Source organism: Carlito syrichta, unplaced genomic scaffold, assembly GCF_000164805.1.
Source record: "Carlito syrichta isolate Samal-C Ts95f unplaced genomic scaffold, Tarsius_syrichta-2.0.1 Scaffold304700, whole genome shotgun sequence".
Classification (NCBI taxonomy): Eukaryota; Metazoa; Chordata; class Mammalia; order Primates; family Tarsiidae; genus Carlito; species Carlito syrichta.
Window position 1 is genome coordinate 327452 of NW_007248796.1, and position 21718 is coordinate 349169.

General features: G+C 37.0%; 1 protein-coding gene across 10 annotated transcripts in view; it reads right to left on the reverse strand.

Moving 5' to 3' along the window:
* The window catches only part of PAM (peptidylglycine alpha-amidating monooxygenase), a 167500-nt gene that overhangs the window by 124616 nt on the left and 21166 nt on the right, over positions 1 to 21718 (reverse strand). For 9 of the 10 annotated variants that reach the window (XM_021713729.1, XM_008060684.2, XM_021713728.1 and 6 more), the window contains exon 3: positions 3074 to 3131. The exons of the other annotated variant lie outside the window; for it this stretch is intronic. In XM_021713729.1, the coding sequence (XP_021569404.1) occupies positions 3074 to 3131 (58 nt within the window). The remainder of the gene's footprint in view (positions 1 to 3073; positions 3132 to 21718) is intronic. 10 annotated transcript variants of the gene reach the window in all.

Genomic DNA, 21718 nt, shown 5'->3' on the forward strand with positions numbered 1-21718 from the left:
CAGTCTGGGCGACAGAGTGAGACTCCAACTCAAAAAAAAAGAAAGAAAGAAAGAAAGAAACGTCTTGGTTACCCCAAAGCAAAATTTTCACTTTGGGAGTCTGGAAAAGCTATGTATGATCACCCCCGCCCATATAAGATATGTACCCAAGTCTTCTTCCTTCTGCAAATTGTTGTGGTTGTTAGTTGTGGTGGGTCTCTGTTGCCCAGGCTGGAGTGCAGTGGCACGCCCCCTGCTCACTGCAGCTTTGACCTCCTGGGGTCGGGGAGATCCTCCCGCCTCAGCTTCCCAAGTAGCTGACACTATGTGTGCTGCCATTCCCGGCTAACTTTTTTTTCCCCCCTTTTTGTAGAGACAAGGTCTCATTATGTTGCCCAGGCGGATCTCAAACTCCTGGGCTCGAGCAATCCTCCTGTCTTTGGCTTCCTAAAGTGCTGGGATTACAGGCATAAGCCACTATTCCTGGCCTTCCTCCTGTAAATCTTTACATTTTCATGTGTATTGTTATTTATGTTGTAAGATGGTTTGAGGTTAATTTTTCTTTTTTGGTGAAATTGGTCAGTGTTCCCAGTAGAGCATGAAGATAAGGGAATGAAGTAATAATTGTATTTGATGTGAGGAAGACAGAGATGTGCTATTGCTATATTTCATCTATCCATTTGATAATTTCTTCCTTTCTATCACTATCCTCCCAACTAAATCCGCTATAATTTAAATGGCATAAAATTAGGTCAATACAAAAAGCTTAGGCAGTTCACTTAACCTCTTAGACCCTCGGTTTCCTCTTCCCAAAAATGGTTTAAATATGCTTAGCTTTCCATGTTTTAGAGTGTCTGGCAGGCCACCAGTAAACAATGGCAGGTAGTACTAATGGTAGTGGTCTAATAATTATAGAAACAAGAATTTCATATAAACGATTGTTCTAGCACCTGATTAAATACAGATACAGATGTTTTTGCCTCTGTTTCTCTAGCTATAAAATAAGATAGTCTACCGGTTGTTTTAATGAAAGTACATGCCAAATTTCTTTTACTTATCCCCCTTTGTAAATAATTGTTTACTAATTCTCTTTGGTTTTCCATATTCCAGTTCTAATTTGCCTAGACCCAAACTTCTGCCTCTGGTGGATTATATAAACAACGTTAACCACACAAATCACTTGGGCATAGTACATCAAAGGACTCACAATGAAGATGAAACAACCCATGTTGAACAAGTAACAAAATATTTAGTAATCATGTAGTCCTCCAAGCAATATAGAAAGAAAGCGCTACTAAAAATACTTACTCATCTTAGAAGAAATTTCAGTACTTTAGAACTTGAAATAGTTTAATCTTAGAAGAGAGTTGTCTCAGAAAATGCAGAAAAGTTTAGCACCCTGGTTCTAATGCAGCCCTTTATATGTTCCCTGTGAATATTTTGACTGACTATATTCACTTGTAATTTTCAATTTTCAATGATGTGAAAGTAAAGACATTTATATTAGGAGAGTAATAACACATTCCAGGGTATATATTTATAGTCCTTAGAGTCATCTGCTCTAAAATCATATAATGTCAAGCTCCAGAAACAAACCAGTAGCCTATGAATGTGAGACTTGTAATATTGCTGTGACACACGACTACCCTATTTACACAGGTGTGTAGGGTGGACTTCTCTTCAAAGTAAGTGTGAAACAAGAGAACTTAAGACTATACTTGAACTTGGACAAATAAAACATAAATGAGTAATGAAAGGATTCATGTAAAATTCCTTTCATGAGTAAATACTGTTTTCCCAAAGGTGGTCAAATAAGTGGATATAAAATTATGGAATACTTTACTGTTGATATTTTAATTATGAATGTATATTCTAAATCATATTTGGCATTACTCAAGGTACTACAATCTGGAAATCAAATTATTTTTGTCTTTAAAGTTATTCAGTTCAGTATCTGAGAGTGCTATCCTTCTTAGTTTTCCTATTTTTTTCCTTGATAATGTTCAAATATTATGCAAAACAACAATCAAGCAATGCTCCACTTCTCATGATCTGATTTTCATTCTTAGGAATTAAATATGGAGCCAATTTTGTTAAGAGTGTTGTTACAGATTGTATTTTCTGTGGTGATTGTCACCAATGTGTGTGAAAAAAATGCACATTGCTCTGGCTTTGCAGGTCTATAATGTATATTCCTGTGGGAAACACCTCATGAAAATTCATCTTCAGACTGCCCCAAGGCTACTGTACACATTTTACAATTCACATAATAGCCGTTTCAGACAGCCCACTTGAAGATTCCTTTCAAGGGACCAAAGTACAACTCTCATTACCATCACTTTCTCTCCAAAATCAACATCTCAAACCAGAAAAGTGAAGTGGGAAAAAAAAAATCTATGAATAATTTGCCAATCACACCTCTTCCCTAAACAGTTAAAAGTCTGTCATAAGGGATGTTTAAATTAAAACAACCTAGATGAAAACAGATGGTGCTTTGTCACTTTTCTTATCTGATTTAAGGGCTCTGTTGGGAAAGGACCTGTAATTTAAGCATTCTCTTATTCTATAATATAAACAACAGGATGAACATTCTTTCTTCCCTCCCTCTTTTCAGTCTCTCCTTTCTGTTTTCTCTTCCCTCTCTTTCTCCCCTCCTTCCCACCCTTCCTATCCATCTACCTGTCTGACAGGTAAAATCTTACATTCCCCAATGTTGATTCTAAGTGCAGTCGATTTATAGCATGAACCAGCAGGTAAATAAACAGTCTGTGGAGTGGAGCGGAATTAAGCATCCTGCCACAGACAGAAAGCCAATACTATACAAATGGGACCACACGGTATTGGCGGTCATCGACATCTGCATGCAACTCCTTAACTACCATTACTCATGAATCTCTCCAGATACAGTTTGTAAGCTTGTCTCTCAGTGGCTCTCTCTAGTTTGTTTCTGCATTAGGCATGATAAATGCATTTCAGAAACTGACAGTAAAAGATTAATACGCTCATAACCATCAAAGAGAACCTTTCACTGATTTCAAATAGCTGCCTTCCCTTCAACTGCCAGCCTCCCCCCCACAATCCAATTAATACTTACTCACGAAGGCTTCCTCATCCACTGGCAAACGCATTGACATGCAGAAGTATGTATCAGACTGTTAAAGAAAGAAGATAAAAATATCCAAATTAAACTGCTGCTAGTAAGGAAGAAAAGAAAACTATTAAGAGCATGGTCCTATGACTCAGAAAGAAGTCCTGCTACAGTGAGGTGAGGTTACCTGCTGAAGGCTGGGTGGCAGATTAGTGGAAGGGCTAATCCTAGAACTTAGGTACCCTAAAGTTCAGCTAAGCCTCTTTCTTAAACAACTTTAGATCCTATTTATAAAACCAATTTTCATGAGTACTATTTCTAGTAATGTCACAGTTAAAAGGCAAAGTTTTAGATGATCATATAAAGATAACAGAACAAATTGATGCATTTTTTAAATGGTAGGAATTTTAGCCATCTTTGCCATTTGCAAAATTAAATACTTAATTTCTTGGATCACTTTACAAATGTCTTGAATATTAATTAAAGAGAAGTACAATGAGTAAAAGTTGGTCTTAAAATATAATATTGTATTTGACTGTTCTCCCTTACTTGAAAATTTTGATGTAGTGCATTGAAGAAATCAACAGTAACTCAAATTATTCTTTCTTTTCCAGTTACCAGTCTCTTATCTAAATGGTCATTTTTCCACTATCAAATATATTAACATCAGGAATTCTTAGTGCCAAAATCTTCAATTTAAGTAGAATGAGCTTCTGTTGATCTATCTATATACTCCGGTTCTTTAATGGAAATCCATATACAGTAAAGTATGTGCTACGGTTGATAATATATTCAACAGAAATACCAGTTGTGCTCACTTAATAACTTACACCTCCTGGATTATTACTGCACAGTGCTGGAATCAACAGACTCAACAAATAGGGGTAGAGATCATTTAAGTTTCTCTAAAACTAAGGGTCAGCACCTAAAGACTGTAAATTTTATACTTAATTTTTAGCTTTTGTGCTAGGAAGCAAAAGGGTTTATACACCTCAAACAAGCATCTTAAAATTTGAAAAACTATAAAAATGTGATTCAATCTTAGTTACTACTTTTGTATATGCCTTTTTCCCCCTCATTTGAGCAAATTGTTTTCTTTCTTTAAAGTCTATGTAATTATTTAGATTTAACTTTATTTTGCCGTAAGGAAATGTGTAGATTTTTTCCACCTTCTCCCCACTCCCCTCCACACACATTAAGAGACCCGAACAAATGCTAGCCTTGTTTCTAACAGTTCAAGGCCCTGTCCCTTGAATGACCCAATCAAGTGCCTACCTGGAAAGTTCGACGTTGCCAGGAGAATTTATTATTTGTTCCAATCAAAACTCAAAACCTGTTAATAGGCATAGGCCCCCAAATCTCTCTTAGAGCAGTAAATTCAGAAAGATTGCAACTATAAATTATTTCTCTGCCCCTCTAAAGTATAAATCTTCTATCATCCAAAACTGTCACCTCACATTCAAGGAGCTAACTGCACATCACTCAGACAGTGGGTGCCTTGTTCTAACCTATACCATTTTCTCCTGTCATAAAGATACAAGAAGTTTGCTCTTTCTTCCAACTAACATACCCAGATGGCTGTCACATGGACCAACTCCTCTTCACACCTCATAGTGTTTTCCCTCAGCAGACCCCAGCTTTTAAAGGGTCTCTTCTCTTTTGTTTTGACAAAATTCAGTTCACTCTAGACCCTCTTCCCTATTGCAGTAGTTACTATTGAATAAAATCTATCCTTACCACTTAAACTAGCGTCTAGCTTATTTATCTTGGACTAACAAGTACAGGAGCTGGGATCTGAACACAGGCAGTCTGCACACTATACTAATGCATTACATATCATGCCAAGGAATGTGACAAATAATGTCTTAAAAGCAAATATAAAAACAAAAGTAAATGTAAAGCAGCAAAGCACATATTTATAATAAGAAAGGATCAAAGGGTTGTGATGAAATGCAAATAAAACGGAAATTCTTTTTAATTTGTGCTGTTTTTGGAATAGGCAAGTTATAGGCATAAATAGACACATCAAACTTAGCAACTTGGTTCTCTTGATACAAAAACAAACAAACTGACAAACAAAAACCCGGCTGGGTGCAGTGGCTCATTCCTGTAATTTCAGCACTTTGGGAGGCCAAAGTGAGAGGGTCACTTGAGCCCAGGGGTTCAAGACCAGCCTGGGCAACACAGCAAGACCTCAAGTCTCTACAAAAAAAATGAAAAAATTACCTGGGTGTGGTGGCACATACATGTAGTTCCAGCTGTTTGGGAGGCTGAGGTGGAAGGATTGCCTGAACCCAGGAAAACAAGGCTACAGTGAGCCATGTTCATGCCACTGCACTTCAGCTTAAGACACAGAGAGAGACCCTGACTCAAACAATAAAAATAAAATAAAAATAAACCAAGCACAATGATGGTTACATATAATACACAGACTAAAGGAAACTGTTATTTATACTTAGAATTCATCAGATCTATACTGTCATTCTTGTTCTTACCATCAGCTGCCCTATTTAAAATGAGAATAACTTGGGGGATGTCTTTCTTCTATCAACTTGTATTTCTTGGCTTATAATTTCTCTAATAATAACGATGTGTTCAGATTTCAACTGTTTCTTTCCTGAGCTGTTAAAGCCAGAAGAAGGAAGGAAGGAAGGAAGGAAGGAAGGAAGGAAGGAAGGAAGGAAGGAAGGAAGGAAGGAAGGAAAGGGAAGGAAAGAGGGAGGGAGAAAAGGTGGGCGTGGGAAGGATGGGAGGGAAGGAGGGAAGGAGGGATGGCGGAAGATCCTCCTTAGGACACTCATATCCTACACAATTATCTTGGGAAAACAATGTCTATGAGTATATTAGAAATACCATCAATGGTCTACCATGCATCATCACACTCTGATTTAGAATTTTACCCGTTTTTCAAGATAAAGAATAATTCTGTTAGAAGAAAAGCAGGTAGGACTTTCTTTTCTAAAAATGAGCACATTTTAAAATATCCTCTATACTAAATCAATAATTAGCCTTTAGCTGAAAGCTCTGAAGACCACAGTTCAACAGAAGATAGCAAAAGGTAATTTATTCTTTTCTCCACAACTGTAAAAAGCATTGATGATTTTGTTCTGGAGTATTTTGGTACCATGGTTGGGTTTCTAGATCTATGTAAAGAAGATAAGTTCCCTAAGGGTCATTTACATGGTTCAATAAAAGTGCCAAATCTTAGGGATGACTCAGGGGCGAGTTCTACTCTCCTCAGGCTGGCTGAATATGAGTATGCACTTTTAAGAAATGTTACTTCACTTCACTCTCACAACCTCGCTGTCAGCAGGTCTAACAAGCATTGCATCTTTTTCACAAAAATGAAAACTGATTCACAGAAAGCTTATTCATTCACCTAAAGCCACTCAGGTAGTTAGTGTCAGAGTTAGAATAAAAAGACTTCAAGTTTATGCCTTCAAGACCATCAGAAATAATTAGGTATCTTTCTTGCCACTCTCTTGACATCATGTTTTAATCTAGTTAAATTGTGATTCCAGCTAGTCCTTTAAATCTTCATGCCTCTGTGTTTCTAACTATGAGATTAAATCTTGTTTTAAATAAAACTTACAGCTCTTCATAAGAAAATAAATAACCTTTTTTACAAGATCTGTTATGTATTGAAGAATGAGTTAGACAATGAATGGCCTTTGCTAAACTATTATAGCACATGAAAAGAAAGATTATTTAGGTGATTACAAAATATTATTTGATCAATACAGGTCACCAAACATAGATGATTACTTTAAATTATATGCTACAAGCATCAGTCAAAGACTATAATAACATGTGCTCATATAGTTAACTACGACAAACCCTGTGATCCAGCAAACTTTTTAAATAAAGCATAGCTTCCTGAGGTAACCACTTCAGGAAAACTTAAATGATACATTCTCAAAGTAACAAAATCATTTCGGCACTGATATAATGAAGTGACCAGTTGTGTTTTTCTTTTTTTTGCATGATGGACAACAACAACACTATTTAACATAACCTCCGTCATGTAACATTATAAAAAAATCAAATGATTTAAATATATGATCAGTACTTAGCATATGATACTTTGTAAAAAAGAGAACATTTACTGAGTCTTTTAATTCCTTCTAGAAGTTTCCATCATAGTTATTTCCCATGAAAACACTATCATGTAGGTATTACAGACACCATGTTAAGGATGAAAAGCTGAAACTAGAGGAGGTAATTTGTTTGCAATTAAAATATAATAATCTAGAAATGGATAGAATGGAATTTGTACTCCGTTCACCAAAGCACTTCTCTTTCCACTTTGGGAGGACAGCTACGAACAGGTTATTTTTCAAACCTCTTTAATATTTGAAAAGAAAACACTGTCAGTTCTTAGACACAATTTTTGCTGTTTACTTGATTAATGGAAGAAATAAAGGAATCAAAGACGCATAAAATTTAACAAGAAGTTTTAGTCCGAATACCCTAAATTTTCAATAGCATCTGAGAACATTTCATGAAAGCTTACTGATAAACTGCAAAAAGCTAGACTAGAACCACAGCAATTTAATTTTGTTACTATTTTGTCTCTGTGAAGTTATTGGAAAACATATACATAACTCAGATCAATGTATTTCTATAACACATTCTGAAGACACAGAAACAGCACCTTATTGCCCATTATAATAGTTTTTCCATTCAAACACACTGTCCAAGAAAGGATGCTTCTATAATTCAACCCAAAGTACCAGTACAACCTTTCACAATTTTCCATATATCATTATCATCAATCCTCTTTTTCTCTCTGTGGGAAGAACACTGAATGTGAACTGGGTGCCAGGAGACTATCTGTAAAATACTGCAGATTCAAACTGCTAACATAAGGTCCAGATATACAAAAAAGGAAAAACAATATGAATCTACATAGCCATGTTGCCCAATACTGTGTGTTTTGGTACATCACCCAAATCTGAATCAAGAGGGATATCATACTGCTGATGCCTCTTTACTGCTGCTATTGGAATTATCCAAGAAAAGCACATTTTTTTCTGACAAAAGAGGATAGTGTGCAAGAAACAAAGAAAAGCCGTTATTACTGAAGTACTCCTATGATATTTATTACTACCTATTTTAAACCAAGAGTTCTCACATAGACATCAGCGTTCAGTAACACCTTGCTTAAACTACTTAAGAAGAAAGTATTCCTTGGTATAAAGGACATTAGAGCCTCAGAAGATGGAGGAGAGAAAGGGGTGAAGGAATGTAAAATCACCTATTGGGTACAATGTGCACAGGTGGGGGTGTTGGGTACACTTAGACTTCTTTGTCACTATACAATGCATCCATGAAACCAAAAATGACTTGTAACCCCCAAGGGTATTGAAATAAATTTTAAAAATAAATTAAAAAAAGAAAAAAGCTTTTTTTATTTTTAATTTAGTAATTCATGAGACAGAGAAGTGGTACTTTCTATGGGAAAGGAAGTTAATAAAATCAACTGCTTATTTAAATTATGGAAAAAACAAAACCTCTGTATATAATACATAAAAACTGTTCACATAAAACCAGTAATTTTTGTTTGGGGAAACCAAAAGCATCATTCAGATTCTAGTGCTGCTATGATTTGATCCTGATTGGATAATAAATATCCTTTTATTGTGCAGAATCCTCCCAAGCTACCTTTTTAAAAGACTATTCAATGTGATGACACAAATAGACGTACAAATGGACAACATGACCCAGTTTTACCTGGCTATGGCCCTCTTGCTTATATGCATGGCTATCTGTAAACTGGTTGTTCTCTGTAAATAGGCCATAAGCCACAGAAATATACTGTGATTGTAATGTACTTTATAATGGTTTTTTCTAACTTTTCTCCGTCATCCCTTGTTAAATAACCAGAACTAGGAAAAAAAGGTAACTATAGAAAATGATGGATAGATTAATTTGCTGAAGTGTAGTAATAATTTCACTATGAATGTGGATATCAAAACAGCATGTCATATACCTTAAATATAAACAACAGCAATAATAATAGCCCAGAACCAGTGGAACCATCTTGTGGTGGCAACTATGACTTTGTGCCTTGGAGTAGCTGCTTGGGAAATTGGTAGTATCCTCTATACCAACCCCAGATCATGCACATTTTAAATCCAATTCAGACAAGCTGTTAAGAAACCATAAAGTCCTACAATTTCACCTATTACTCACTTTGGGTTTTAAAATGTGAGTTCTGCAAAGAACAAAAGGAAATCTCAGGGATGTCTATAGTTCTTCCTGTCCAAACAAAGGAAAAGCACAAAATGTGATGAGGCCTCTTTGGAAAGAATTTTGATTATGAGAGGAAGAACACAACTGGAAACTTACTTTTTCAAAGTTTTCTTGTAATTGATCCAAATAGATAACGGAATCAAATTGCTATCTCCCAAAGTGATTTTAACACAGGCATACTAAGCATGTAATGACTCAGTGGTGTTTGCACTCTCCACTTCATCCTTGTATAAAAGAAAGCTACGGCAAAGGAAAATTATACTATAGCCTAAAATACTTTATGGAGGAAAAAAACCTCCTAGTTAAAAAAAGGCTCTTAGCCAGGCATGGTGGTTCATGCCTGTAATCCCAGCAGTTTGGGAGGCCGAGGCAGGAGGACAGCCTGAACCCAGGAGTTTGAGACCAGCCTAGGAAACATAGTGAGATCTCATCTCTACAAATAATAATAATAATAATAATAATAAAACAAACAAAAACCAAACATTATCTGGGCATGGTGGCACATGCCTATAGTCTCAGCTAATCAGGAGGCTGAGGCAGAAAGATCATCTAAGCCCAGGAAGTTAAGGCTGTGGTGAGCCATGATCATGCCACTGCACTCCAGTCTGGGCGACAAAGTGAGACTCCAACTCTTAAAAAAAAAAAAAAAAAAAAAGTAGTTCTTTAAAGCCAGAGTTTAAAACAACAGATAAAATTCTTTAAACTACCACTTTTGTATGTAGTCTATTCTCATGTTCCTTTCCCTGTTGTTTTTCCTTACTATATACATTTTTTTAATGTTGACTATATTTCTTAGACTATGAAAGAAATAGTCAAAACTGAAGGCTTTATGTTAAAACATTCCCAAATGATTCTGCCAAATGTTCCACTCTTGTCCTTGCTATTAAGCTAACTACATCCCCCAATGACTTTTTGAACATTTATCATAACCTAAGATGTGTAATCTTCACGTAATAATGTCTGTCTAGCATCCTGAGCGTTGAGTTAATACCTGGCATATACCAGAAACTCTATAAATATTTTTTGAATTGTGCACGTACCTACCTCCTTTGGTGGCAATAAACTCACAGTTTAAAAAAGGCTGAACAGAAACCTGTATTATAGATGCTCCTAATTAGGGTTTACACAGCATCACTTTTTCATATGAATTTTATCCTTCAGTTGATTCATCCCAGAATTCCATTTACATTTTTAAACTATAATCACACTGTGGCTGATGATGAGAAGACTCTCAACGCCAAGTAGCTCAAATGGAAGTGACTTTCCTGGCGAAGGTTCTTCTTTGGGAATTACAAATCTGTATGAGCAAATTATGAGGGAAAAATATTCTGGCAAGGGAACAGCTGACTTAGCGCTTTCACATACTTTCACTTATGAGTAAACAAAAAGAGTATGCTACTAATAATGGACTATAATTAATTGCCTGTGACACAAGAGGGTGATGACAGTGGTGGAATCCTCCTTGGCTTTCTGGTTTGGGGAGGACTGGGAAGTTTATGTGAAGGAAACTGTGCTGTTCTGAATAGGGGTTGCTAATGAATTATACTATTCACCTTCCCTAACATTAAACTATTGGTTTATATTTTTCATCAAGTTTCCCTGAATATGGAAGCAGTCAATTTTCTGAACCTTGTGCCAACATTAACTATTCAACACCTATGTTCCTCTCCTTAGCACTCATGATTGGAAACTGACTATTCATCAAATCTGTTTGGAGACGCTTCAGAACAGAAAAGACTTCATAATCACTACCTCAAAAACCATATTTCTATGCTAAGTGGCTCATATTTGATACCGAACAATACAGCATCATAGAGGAGAAGACTTGAACAGGTCTGCCAACTCCTTCAGTACTTGAGTTCTAGTCTCTCAAAGTTTATTATGAACCATCAGAAAACAAAGTGGTCTTCTCAATTTCTGTTTTTGTCTGGGCCCATTCTAATGTATCGTGCCATAGTCATCTCATTAATACTACCTTTAAATCTACCTTTAAATCTCTTTTAATGCCCGTGTAGAAATCCAACCTTCCACCTTTCCATTCATCCATTTAACAAACATATGCTGAGCAACTCTCAAGAATCAGACACGGTGCTACATTCATAAAACTGTGAGCAAATATATACAGGGTTCCACACCCCATGGAACTTACAGTCTACTAGTTTAGCAGAGAAGTAATTACACAAACAAATGTTAAAATTTTACTGCTTCAAGTGCTATTGAAAAGAAATACAGGTTGCTACAAGAGCTAGTAATTCAGGGGAAGTGATTTAGGTAAAGGAGGTTGGCAATGTTTTAGCATGGGAAATGATATTTCCAAAGGTCCTGTATTAGACAGAACTTGTTGTGATGGAGAAAACAAAATCCAGTACAAACCAAGGAACGTGTTTTACTTTGGACTAGAAATGTAGATGTGGCCTATAATGCAGGGACTTGTAGTCGACCTTAAGAACTTTGGTTGTTTTGTCTTTTTCTTGACAGCAACAAAAAGCCATGAAAATTTTTTGTAGGAGACTGACATGGAGGCCAGAATTAATTAGATGAGGCTAGTAAAGATTCCATGTAGCTAGTCAGAAAAATGCTAGTAGCTTGAAATCAGGTAATGGCCGTAAAGAAGAAAAGGAGAGGACAGATTCTGGGGACATTTAAAAGGCAAAATAGACATGACTCGGCAGCGGATTTGAGCGGAGGGTAAGAAAGCAGTGTCAAGAATGACTCCTAGATTTCATGGTATTCAACATGCTGAATTTGAGGAGCTTTTGAAAAATTCACACGTAAAAGTCAAAGGAGAAGTTGGGACAAAGGTCTGGAGTTCAGAGGTTTGGCCTAAAGATGTAGACTCAGGCGACATAAAAATTGAACAACAGGTATAGACAAGGCTGCTTAGTGAGAGTAGAGAGAAAAAAGAAGAGAACTGACAGAGCTGTGAAGTGGTGGCCAAAGAACAGTTTCCAGGGAGTTGAAACACCAGGAGAGTCTTATGGAAGACAAAGGAAGAGAATGTTTTCAGAAGAGGGGAGTAGTTGACATTGTCAGTAATTAGAATCCACAAGCTAGCAGTGTTCTTTTGGGCATGGCTATAATGCAATATTAGTACTGGAACATCTACTTTTTGTGTGTCACTATCCCCAATTTATTTTACAGAACCCACTTTTCCTCTGTGGCTCCTCCTAGAATGACTGGGTTCTCTGTTCTCGTGATTCACACTATTCCCAAGCTGTGTAAAGCTTCACCGCACATGCTGTTTATGGTATTGACCACTAGATTCTCTGGGGCTGTGATCTACACTGGCACCAGTGAAGAAATGCCTGCAGCAATGGTACACAGCAGTCACTACAAATCTCCTTGGAAAACAGGAAAGAAAGAACAACAATGAAAAGAAAAATGACGATAAATAAATAAATAACAACAGTAACAAAAACTAAACAGGGATTTAGAAGGCAAAAGAAAAAGGATAGGTTAATATGCTGATTTAAAAATCTCAAATATTCAAAAAAAGTAAGGAAAATTATTTAAAGCAATACTGGGATTATGTAAGTACCAGCAGAAAATACTGTCACCAAATAGTGAGTCTCAATAGACACTTGTTGATTTCCAACCCAGGAAATTATTGCTGTACTAGTGGCATCAACACAGACCTAGGAGCCTGAACACCTGCTTGACTCTTTCAGTATCCACTGACTTCAATTTCTTATAATGTTAATGAACTAATGAAGTGATATATTCCAAGAGTGGATACTTTTCACACAAAAGAGTAAGAAAAGAGCAAATATTATCATATTAAAATAGACAACTTTTAGTAACAATCCAAGAGACTTGAGAATATTTGAATAGAAGTTACAGTTCTGGGCAAGGCTTTGGGTGCTATATTTGTAAGAAAACTGATGTTTTGTAAATATTACACTGTTGTATTCACATTTCTCCCCCAAATAAATCATACTTGGATCTCCAGCAGACATTCTATTATGGCTCCAAGAGCAGCCAACAGATACATGAAAAAAAGCTCAGCCTCACTAGTCATCAAGAAATGCAAATCAAAACCACACTGAGATACCAACTAACTCCAGTCAGGATGGCCATCACCAGTAACTCAAAAAACAACTGATGTTGGAGAGAATGCAGCGAAAAGGGGACACTTCTACACTGTTGGTGGTAGTGTAAACTAGTACAGCCTCTGTGGAAAACAGTATGGTGATTCCTAGAAGATCTAAAACTCGGCCTTCCATAATGACCCCGCAATCCCCCTACTGGGAATATACCTGGAGGAACTCAAATCACTCTATGAAAAAGATACATGTGGCTGGGCCCTGGTGGCTCAAGCCTGTAATCCCAGCACTTTGAGAGAATGAAGTGAGAGGACTGCCTGAGCTCAGGGGTTCGAGATAAGCCTGGGCAACTTGGTGAGACCTCACCTCTACAATAAATAAAAAAATAATCTCTACAATAAATAAAAAAATAAGCATGGTGGCGCAAGCCTATAGTTCCAGCTACTTGGAAGGCTGAGGCAAAAGGATCACCTGAGTCCAGCAGGTCAAGGTTGCAGCGGCTGTAAGCGTGCCACTGTACTCCAGCCTGGATGACAGAATGAGACTCCAACTCAAAAAAAAAAAGAAAAAAAATACATGCATATGCATGTTTATAGCAGCATTATTCACAACAGCAAAAACATAGAACCAACTATGCTTCCCATCGAAAGAGAACTGGATAAAAAAATATGTGGTACATATACACAATAGAATATTACACAGCCATAAAGAAGGACAAAATTATGAACTTCGCAGCTACTTAGATGAACTTAGAGGCTATAATACGGAGTGATCTATCACAGAAACAAAGAACCGAGTATCAAATAATACTCACTCATAACCGGACCTTGAACAACTATCGTAATACTATAAGAAAAGGATTGGCAGTAGTGGGAAACTGCAAAGGGAGGGCAGGGCCGGGATTGGCAGTTGCAGGAAACTGCCTTGGGGGGGGTACACCTCATCAACAAGGGTACCTACATAATGAGCATAATAATCCTGAATTGTACCCCACATTTTAAATTAAAAATTAAAAACAAATTTCATAACCATGACACCAATTACGGGAACAGAGACAATGAACCTCAATCAACTGAAATCTCTTCTATATTCAAGGCCATTCATATATCGATACTGACAAACAAAAAAGGGAGGCATGAATATAGCTTAATTAAAGATGATCATTATAGATGATTGCCTTGAACTGGAAGATACATTTAACTGATACTTTTTAAGGTTTTCTTTCCTTGCTACTCAGAGGTCAGAGGTTTAAGAAGCTAAATTAGATCAATTTTTAAAAGTAAAATATTTATTTTCTTTGCAAATTTGAAGAATATTGTGTAAATTGTAAGACTTTGCTACATATATAAGCAATAGGCAATTTGTAAATTGATGTATTATTTGTACTTTTATTATTTATTACGCACTAATAACTAGTACTGGCTTAGCATAACACTGTCTGCTAGCTTCCTGTGGAAGAGATGTAAAATATGCAAATAATCTTGCAAAGCTCAAATATATTTATATACTTAACACAACTATTAGCAAAATTTTCAACTTGAAAAATGGTTAAATTTTTATTTCATTCCTGGTGGCACTTACGGTACAGTGATTTTTTAGAGAGCAAAATGGCAATGCATAGCTAGGACCATGGAAGTGCCGATCAGGAACAGCCCTTTTCTACTTAGATGTATTGAGCATACAGGCATAAGGATGTATCACAAAAACCACACATCAAATATATAACATCTCAGTCACATCTAAGAGGTCTAAGAAAAGGTTTAGCATCATTAAGAAAGCATCTGGTTGCAAATTGCAGAAGACCAACTCAAAATGACTTACACAACCAGCGATGTAGTCTCTCTCATAATGAGAAGTTTGGGGTAGAACAGATGCAAGAATGATTAATTCACCCAGCAACTCAACGTCATTAAGGAAACAGGTTCTTTCCATCTTTCAGCTTTGTCATATTCAGCACATTGCCTTTTATCTCATGAAGTCTCTCTTCATGTTCACAAGATGGTTGCAGCAGCTTCTTGTATCACATCTTCACAGTGCAATTTCCAAAGGCTAGGGGAAGGAATGTCTCTTCCTTAAGGCCTTTTTCAAGAATGAAATTTTCCCAGAAGCACTTCAGCTCCAAAAGACTTCCTCTCACATCTAAATGACCAGATTCATACCACATGCCCATCTCTAAAGCAATCATTAGCATAAGAAAAGCAATGACCATAATGGGTTTGGTCAAACTAAGATTTGTTTTCTGGACTAGGGAAGGTCAATGCTAGAACAAAGGTGGTGTTCTGTTAGTCACAAGAGAAGAAGAGGAGATATCTGTAAAGTAGGCTACAGGCATACAATAAGTTCCAAAGTTTAACCAGCAGAGAGAATCTTTGGGTAACTAGGTTCATTTTAGTGTATAGACCTGGAATATTCAGAATTCTTGAAATTTTGGCTTCTTGTCGTCTAGTAGAAGAATAACGTTAATATGTACTTATCTAGAAATTTCCTGCTGTATCTCTTAACTAGCTGCCAAGATATACTCAAAGATAAGAAAATAAGAATGGATAAAATGTCAATTCCCAGTTCAGCAAGCCTGATGATCTGGAGGGAAATAAGAGATAGAAAACCAATGCAGTTCTAAACCAATGCAGTTTCCACAGCTGTTTGGTTCATTATAAGGCAACTGTACCTTCCAAAAAATGATACTTTTTCTTTCAAAGAAGAGGGACAATAGACATGGGGGTACTTATGCTTAGTGATGCAGTCATAATTTAACGATAATGATCAAGGACAAAGTCATTTTGCTTCTCCTACCTCCCTTATAGTGACTGTGAGACCTATTCATTTTCCTTAGACTTCCAACTCATTTCAACAGATTTTCATCCTTAGTCTTGAACTTTTAAGAGGAACTATAAAATCAAATAAGAAAATATGCTTTAGAATGCTCTTTGATTTTCCTTTGTATGTCATAAACATCTCTATTTCAACATTAGGCAGTTACAACAAAGCTCCTTTTTTGATAGTCTGTTCTTTACTATTGGACTGTGTTTTGGGGACTGAAGCCTTAATTTATTCTTCTTTGTATTACCAAAGACCACCTGGCATAGGAATTGGGCATGCAGTGAATGTTGGTTGAATTCATTTGTTGAATTTTATGTTACATGACTAATATCCATTCATAAAGGGCTTGTTCCTACAAAAATAGCTCCAGAGCATTGAGTCATTTTTTTCCTTTTAAACATTTTATTTATTTTTTTAAAAAAGCCATCAAACCAAAGTGATCCCACTGTAATTTTCCAACTTCCATTCAAAGACAATATTAATCTCTCAAAAAAAGGAATGATTCTACAAAAGTTGTCTTCTAAATTTCCAGGGGTGGATACTTGTCTGTCTTACAGTTAATGGAGTTATTATTATAATGAACCAAACAGCTGTAGAAACTGCAAATGCCCATTTTCCAGATATGTTTTTACTTGTCATCAATTCATTTTACATTATAAAAATAAATACTGTACTTTCATGCATAGTATTCTTCTTTAAGCCAGCCTGGAAAGTTCCTAATACTGAAGAACAACAACAAAAAAATTACAATGCTTTAAAATCAGCTTTATTTTCTTGTATTTTCTCAAGGTTGCTCACATGCATACACACACACACACACACACACACACACACACACACACACACGCAAGTATAAGAAAACTAAACAATTTAAAATCATCATCATTATATAAGTAGATTTCTATAGTCAATGGCCCTTAGTAGGTGCTATAAGAAAAACTGACATTTTATATCCTGTAGTTATAGAACATCATTGGCATAAACAATATAAACTGCATTTAAAGGTGATCAAATAGCTTATAAGAAAAAGTATTTCCACTGACAAATTGAGAAGAAATAGAAGTATTAGAATATTTATCATATGTAACTTCTAATTATTTGGGGCAATGATGATCATCCATGACTGCTAAAAGAAATAGGTGAAAAGCTGATAGGGAACCTCATAATGGATCAATCATGCTCACATTTTCTAATTAATAAGTAGTATTAACATTACAAGGAGAAGGATTGGGCGCAGTGGTTACACCTGTAATTTCAGTACTTTGATAGGCTGAGGCGAGAGGATTCCCTGAGCCCAGGGGGTCAAGACCAGCGTCGGCAACTTGGTGAGACCTCGTCTCTACAATACATCAAAAAATTAGCCAAGCATGGTGGTGTGAGGCTGTAGTTACAGCCACTTGGAAGGCTGAGGCAGAAAGATGCCTGAGCTCACCAGGTAGAGGCTGTGGTAGCTGTAAGCATGCCATTGCAATCCGACCTGGGCGACAGAGTGAGACTCCAACTCAAAAAACAAAATAAAACAAAACAAAGCAAGAAGAGGGACAATCAGATATTATATATCTTCTGTTGCTAATACATACCACCGCCTATGAAACATTCTTGCCAAAAACTCTAATCTAAATCTGATTAAGCCTCTAGATGTATCAATACAGGAAACAAACAAACAAAAAACAGGGGAACATGTTAAATGATACTCTAGTGATACAATCAACAAAGTCTAAAATGCAGGATACGCTATAGAATGCGCTGGTTTCTTCACAAATACACAAGGAAAATGAGAAAAAGGGATGGTCAAGAGTCTTAGAAGAGATATATCAACAACATTTGCCATGTGGACAATATTGGATCACAGTGATAACAAATCAACATTTAAAAAATATAACAAAGCAAGAAATTTGACACTGACTGGATATTCGAAGATATTAATGGTAATGATAATGGTGGTTGTAGGTATGCTTAAAAATACAGTACATATCTTTTAAACATACATACTGAATTACCATGAAATGAAAGAACATGAAGTCTGGTGGATATTACAAAATAATTGAATGTGTGTTTTGGGGGAGGAATAAAGTAGGGGAACATAGATAAAATAAGATTGGCCATGAGTTGATAACCATTGATGGGTATGTGGGAGTTCATTATATGTGCCTTTTGATTTTGTATACATTAGGTGACTGTACGTGATACTGATTTGTATCCCACAATTTTAAAATAGAATATTTTTTTAAATGTTTAAAATGATAAAAAGATACAGCTTGTACCCAGAAATCCTAGTTACCAACCAATCAACCCAACAATCAATAAACTTAACAACAAAAACTCATTCCATATATATTCTGCTCCTGGGACATAAAAATAGATACCAAAAATTGTTTTCTTTCAGAAACTTTAGAACCTAATGGTAAGACTTAAGTCCACCATTAGAAAATGGTGCAGTATTAAGCCTTGTAGTAAGGACCAGAGAAGTAATGAGAACTCAAAGAAGGAAGAGATCAGAGAGCTGACTTGGTCTGGGGCAGGACCAATCAGAGGGTAGGAGGAGAGGGCCACTTGACTAGGCCAAACAATCACAGAAGGCCTTTTCTCCTAGGAGAAGTATGCAGAGCCAGAGAAACAAGACAGAACTGAAAAAAGATGATATCCATTTTATAACTTCCCGCTTGTGTCCAGATCCCACCACTTGTAATGCACATGAATTAATATATTTTTAAAATTCTGTAATTATTTTATGAATGGCACTGTATATTGCACTGTACCATTTCTACAATGAAAGTATTGATTTGTTATACTTAATATTTAAGTGATATCTGTCAAGGTTCCTTTAGAAAAGAGAAAGTGAAAACAAAGGGAACAATTGAGAAGAAATTAACCAAGGAATCAAGGACAAAGATGGCTAGGCCAAGGGAGGCACCGAAGGGATGTTAAAGCACCTATGGGATGTATAGAGCAGTAAACTGTGACCACCCAAAGACCTATAAGGTAAGAAGAAGAGTTATCCAAACCAGAAACTGCTATAGCCATAGAAGACGATAGGAACTATGACATCAAAAGAGAAATCCAGTCACCATCAACCTGCTGCCCAGCAGAAAAGAAGCAAAGGAAATAAGCACCCTGACCTCATTTTCCTCTGGCTTGCCAGTCCTCTACCAGTCCCTCCCACAGACTACAGCCAACAGGAAGCCAGAGAACAAGGGAGTCCATTGATGTGGTCCATAAAGGATGACCTCCTGCAGCATGGAGTAGACTGAAGAAGGGTGGAAAGGACATCTGGAGAGGCCAATGGAAAATATCCGGCACATAAAATACATCCTTGTTTTTATACTTCTCTCTTGGCATGTCTTAGTATTTTAAAAATTATAAACTGGAAACCTCAAAAACAAAGGGAAGTACTGAAATTTATTAAAGCCTCTTTTTTAAATTTAATTTAATTTTTTTTTTTTTTTGAGTTGGAGTCTTACTCTGTCACCCAAACAGGAGTGCAGTGGCCGCTCCTGGCCACCGCAGCCTCGACCCGCTGGGCTCTGGTGATCCTTCTGCCTCAGCCTTCCGAGTAGCTGGAACTACAGGCGCGCGTTACCACGCTCAGCTAATTTTTTATTTATTGTAGAGATGAGGTCTCGCCAAGTTGCCCAGGCGGATCTCGAACCCGTGGACTCAGGCAATCCACTCACCTCAGCCTCCCAAGGCACGGAATTACAGGCTGAGCCACCGAGCCCGGCTAAACCTTTTATTTTTAAAACATTATGTTCTTAAAGTCCTAAATCTCTCTCCTTTTTACATTTAGTTAAGGGCGGGATTACTGTTTTTGGTTTGTTTTTTTGAATCAGGTCTCACTCTGTTGCCCAGGCTGGAACGCAGTGGCATGATCACACAGCTCACCACATCCTCAAGTTGCTGGGCTTAGCCAATCCTTCTACCTCAGCCTTCCAAATAGGTGTGATTACAGGCACGTGCCACCCCACCAGGCTAATTTATTGATTTATTGTAGAGATGAGGTCTCGAAATCTCACCATGTTACCCAGGTGGGTCTTGAATTCCTGGGCTCAGGTAATCCTCTTGCCTCAAACTCTCAAAGTGCTGGGATTACAGGTGTGAGCCACCACGCCCAGCTAGGGTTTACATTTTGAATGATGCCAAATGTTCATATAATCTTAGCATGTTAATTACAAACATTTTTGAAAAGTATTTTTTAATTAAAATATCACTTGAAAGAAAAAGTAAAACAAAAGGAAGTGACTGTATTTCTCTCAGCATCTCAGAAGTCCTAAAAAGAGAAGTGGTCTCCACACAGAAGGGGAGGAATACAGAAAAACAAAGGTAAGAGGAAGACACTCTGAGCTGAAAATACAGTTTGAGTAAAACCCTGAGATGGCCATAAGTGTGGCTGAGGCAGACACAGAGTGGTATCTGAACTATAAGACACAGAAGAGACGTTTTGGGGAGTTCTGAGAAAGTAAGTTGGGTAGACTGAATAAAGCCAGATAATAAAAGGACTTGCAAGATGAAGAGAATTTAGATTTGAATTCAGAATCTTCTTTAATTTAAATTAGAGAATTTTAACCTGATCTAAGTTAGATCTATTTAGATGTAATATTAGTCATGGTGACTGCATGGGGTGTGGAGCATGGAATCAAGGGTATGGCCCTTTAAGAGGAAGAAGGAAGAACACTTTGACCGAACTGAGAATGAGCAGTGAGGATGCAATGGAAGGGGGGAAGCAATGGAGACGGATGTACTGCTCTCCGGGCTAGGTCTACAACTGGAGAGTAGCAGTGGAGATTCATCCATTCACCCTGCCATATGCCCCATATGTCTATGCACCCCACAAATATATCCCAAGTCTATTATTGCCACACACTAGACTAGGCAGAGGGGATACATGATGAGCAAAATCAGATGTGCATACTGCCCTCTGTAGTCGACAGTCTGATGAGGAAACCAGGGTATGAACTGAATCATGGTGTTAACAAATGTACAAATGCAGTTGTGACAGTTCATCTGAAAAAGAGGCATGTGTTCTAGGAGAGGTACAATAGCACTCTGAGAGGTGAAGAGCGGGAGTATAGGAGAAATAGGGGAGTGGGAGGTGGTTAGGAAAAGCTTCCCTGAGAAAGTGATGTCCAGGACGAGATCTGAAAGACGGGAAGCTGTTAACCAGATTACACTGGGAAAAAAAGAGCAATTCAGCAAGAACACAGCATGGGCAAAGGCTCTTGGGAGAGAGTATAGTAAGTACAAGGAAATGAAAGAAACCTGTGTAGCTGGAACAGAGAGAAACATGGGAAAGTATGAAAAACATTTCAAAAGGAGAAATAAGAATTGTAGACATCTAGAATTCAGACCATTAAGGCTGGGATTACAGGTGTGAATTCCAACCATTCTAACCAAGAACCAGTGTGGTTCCAACCATTTTAACCAAGGAGATGAGATGTTTACTACACTATAAATCCCTTTGAAGTCTAGCTGGCTAATCAATCTGTATTTGTTAATGTGCTTTGAGGCTTGACCAAAGAACACAACTGTCTTAGTC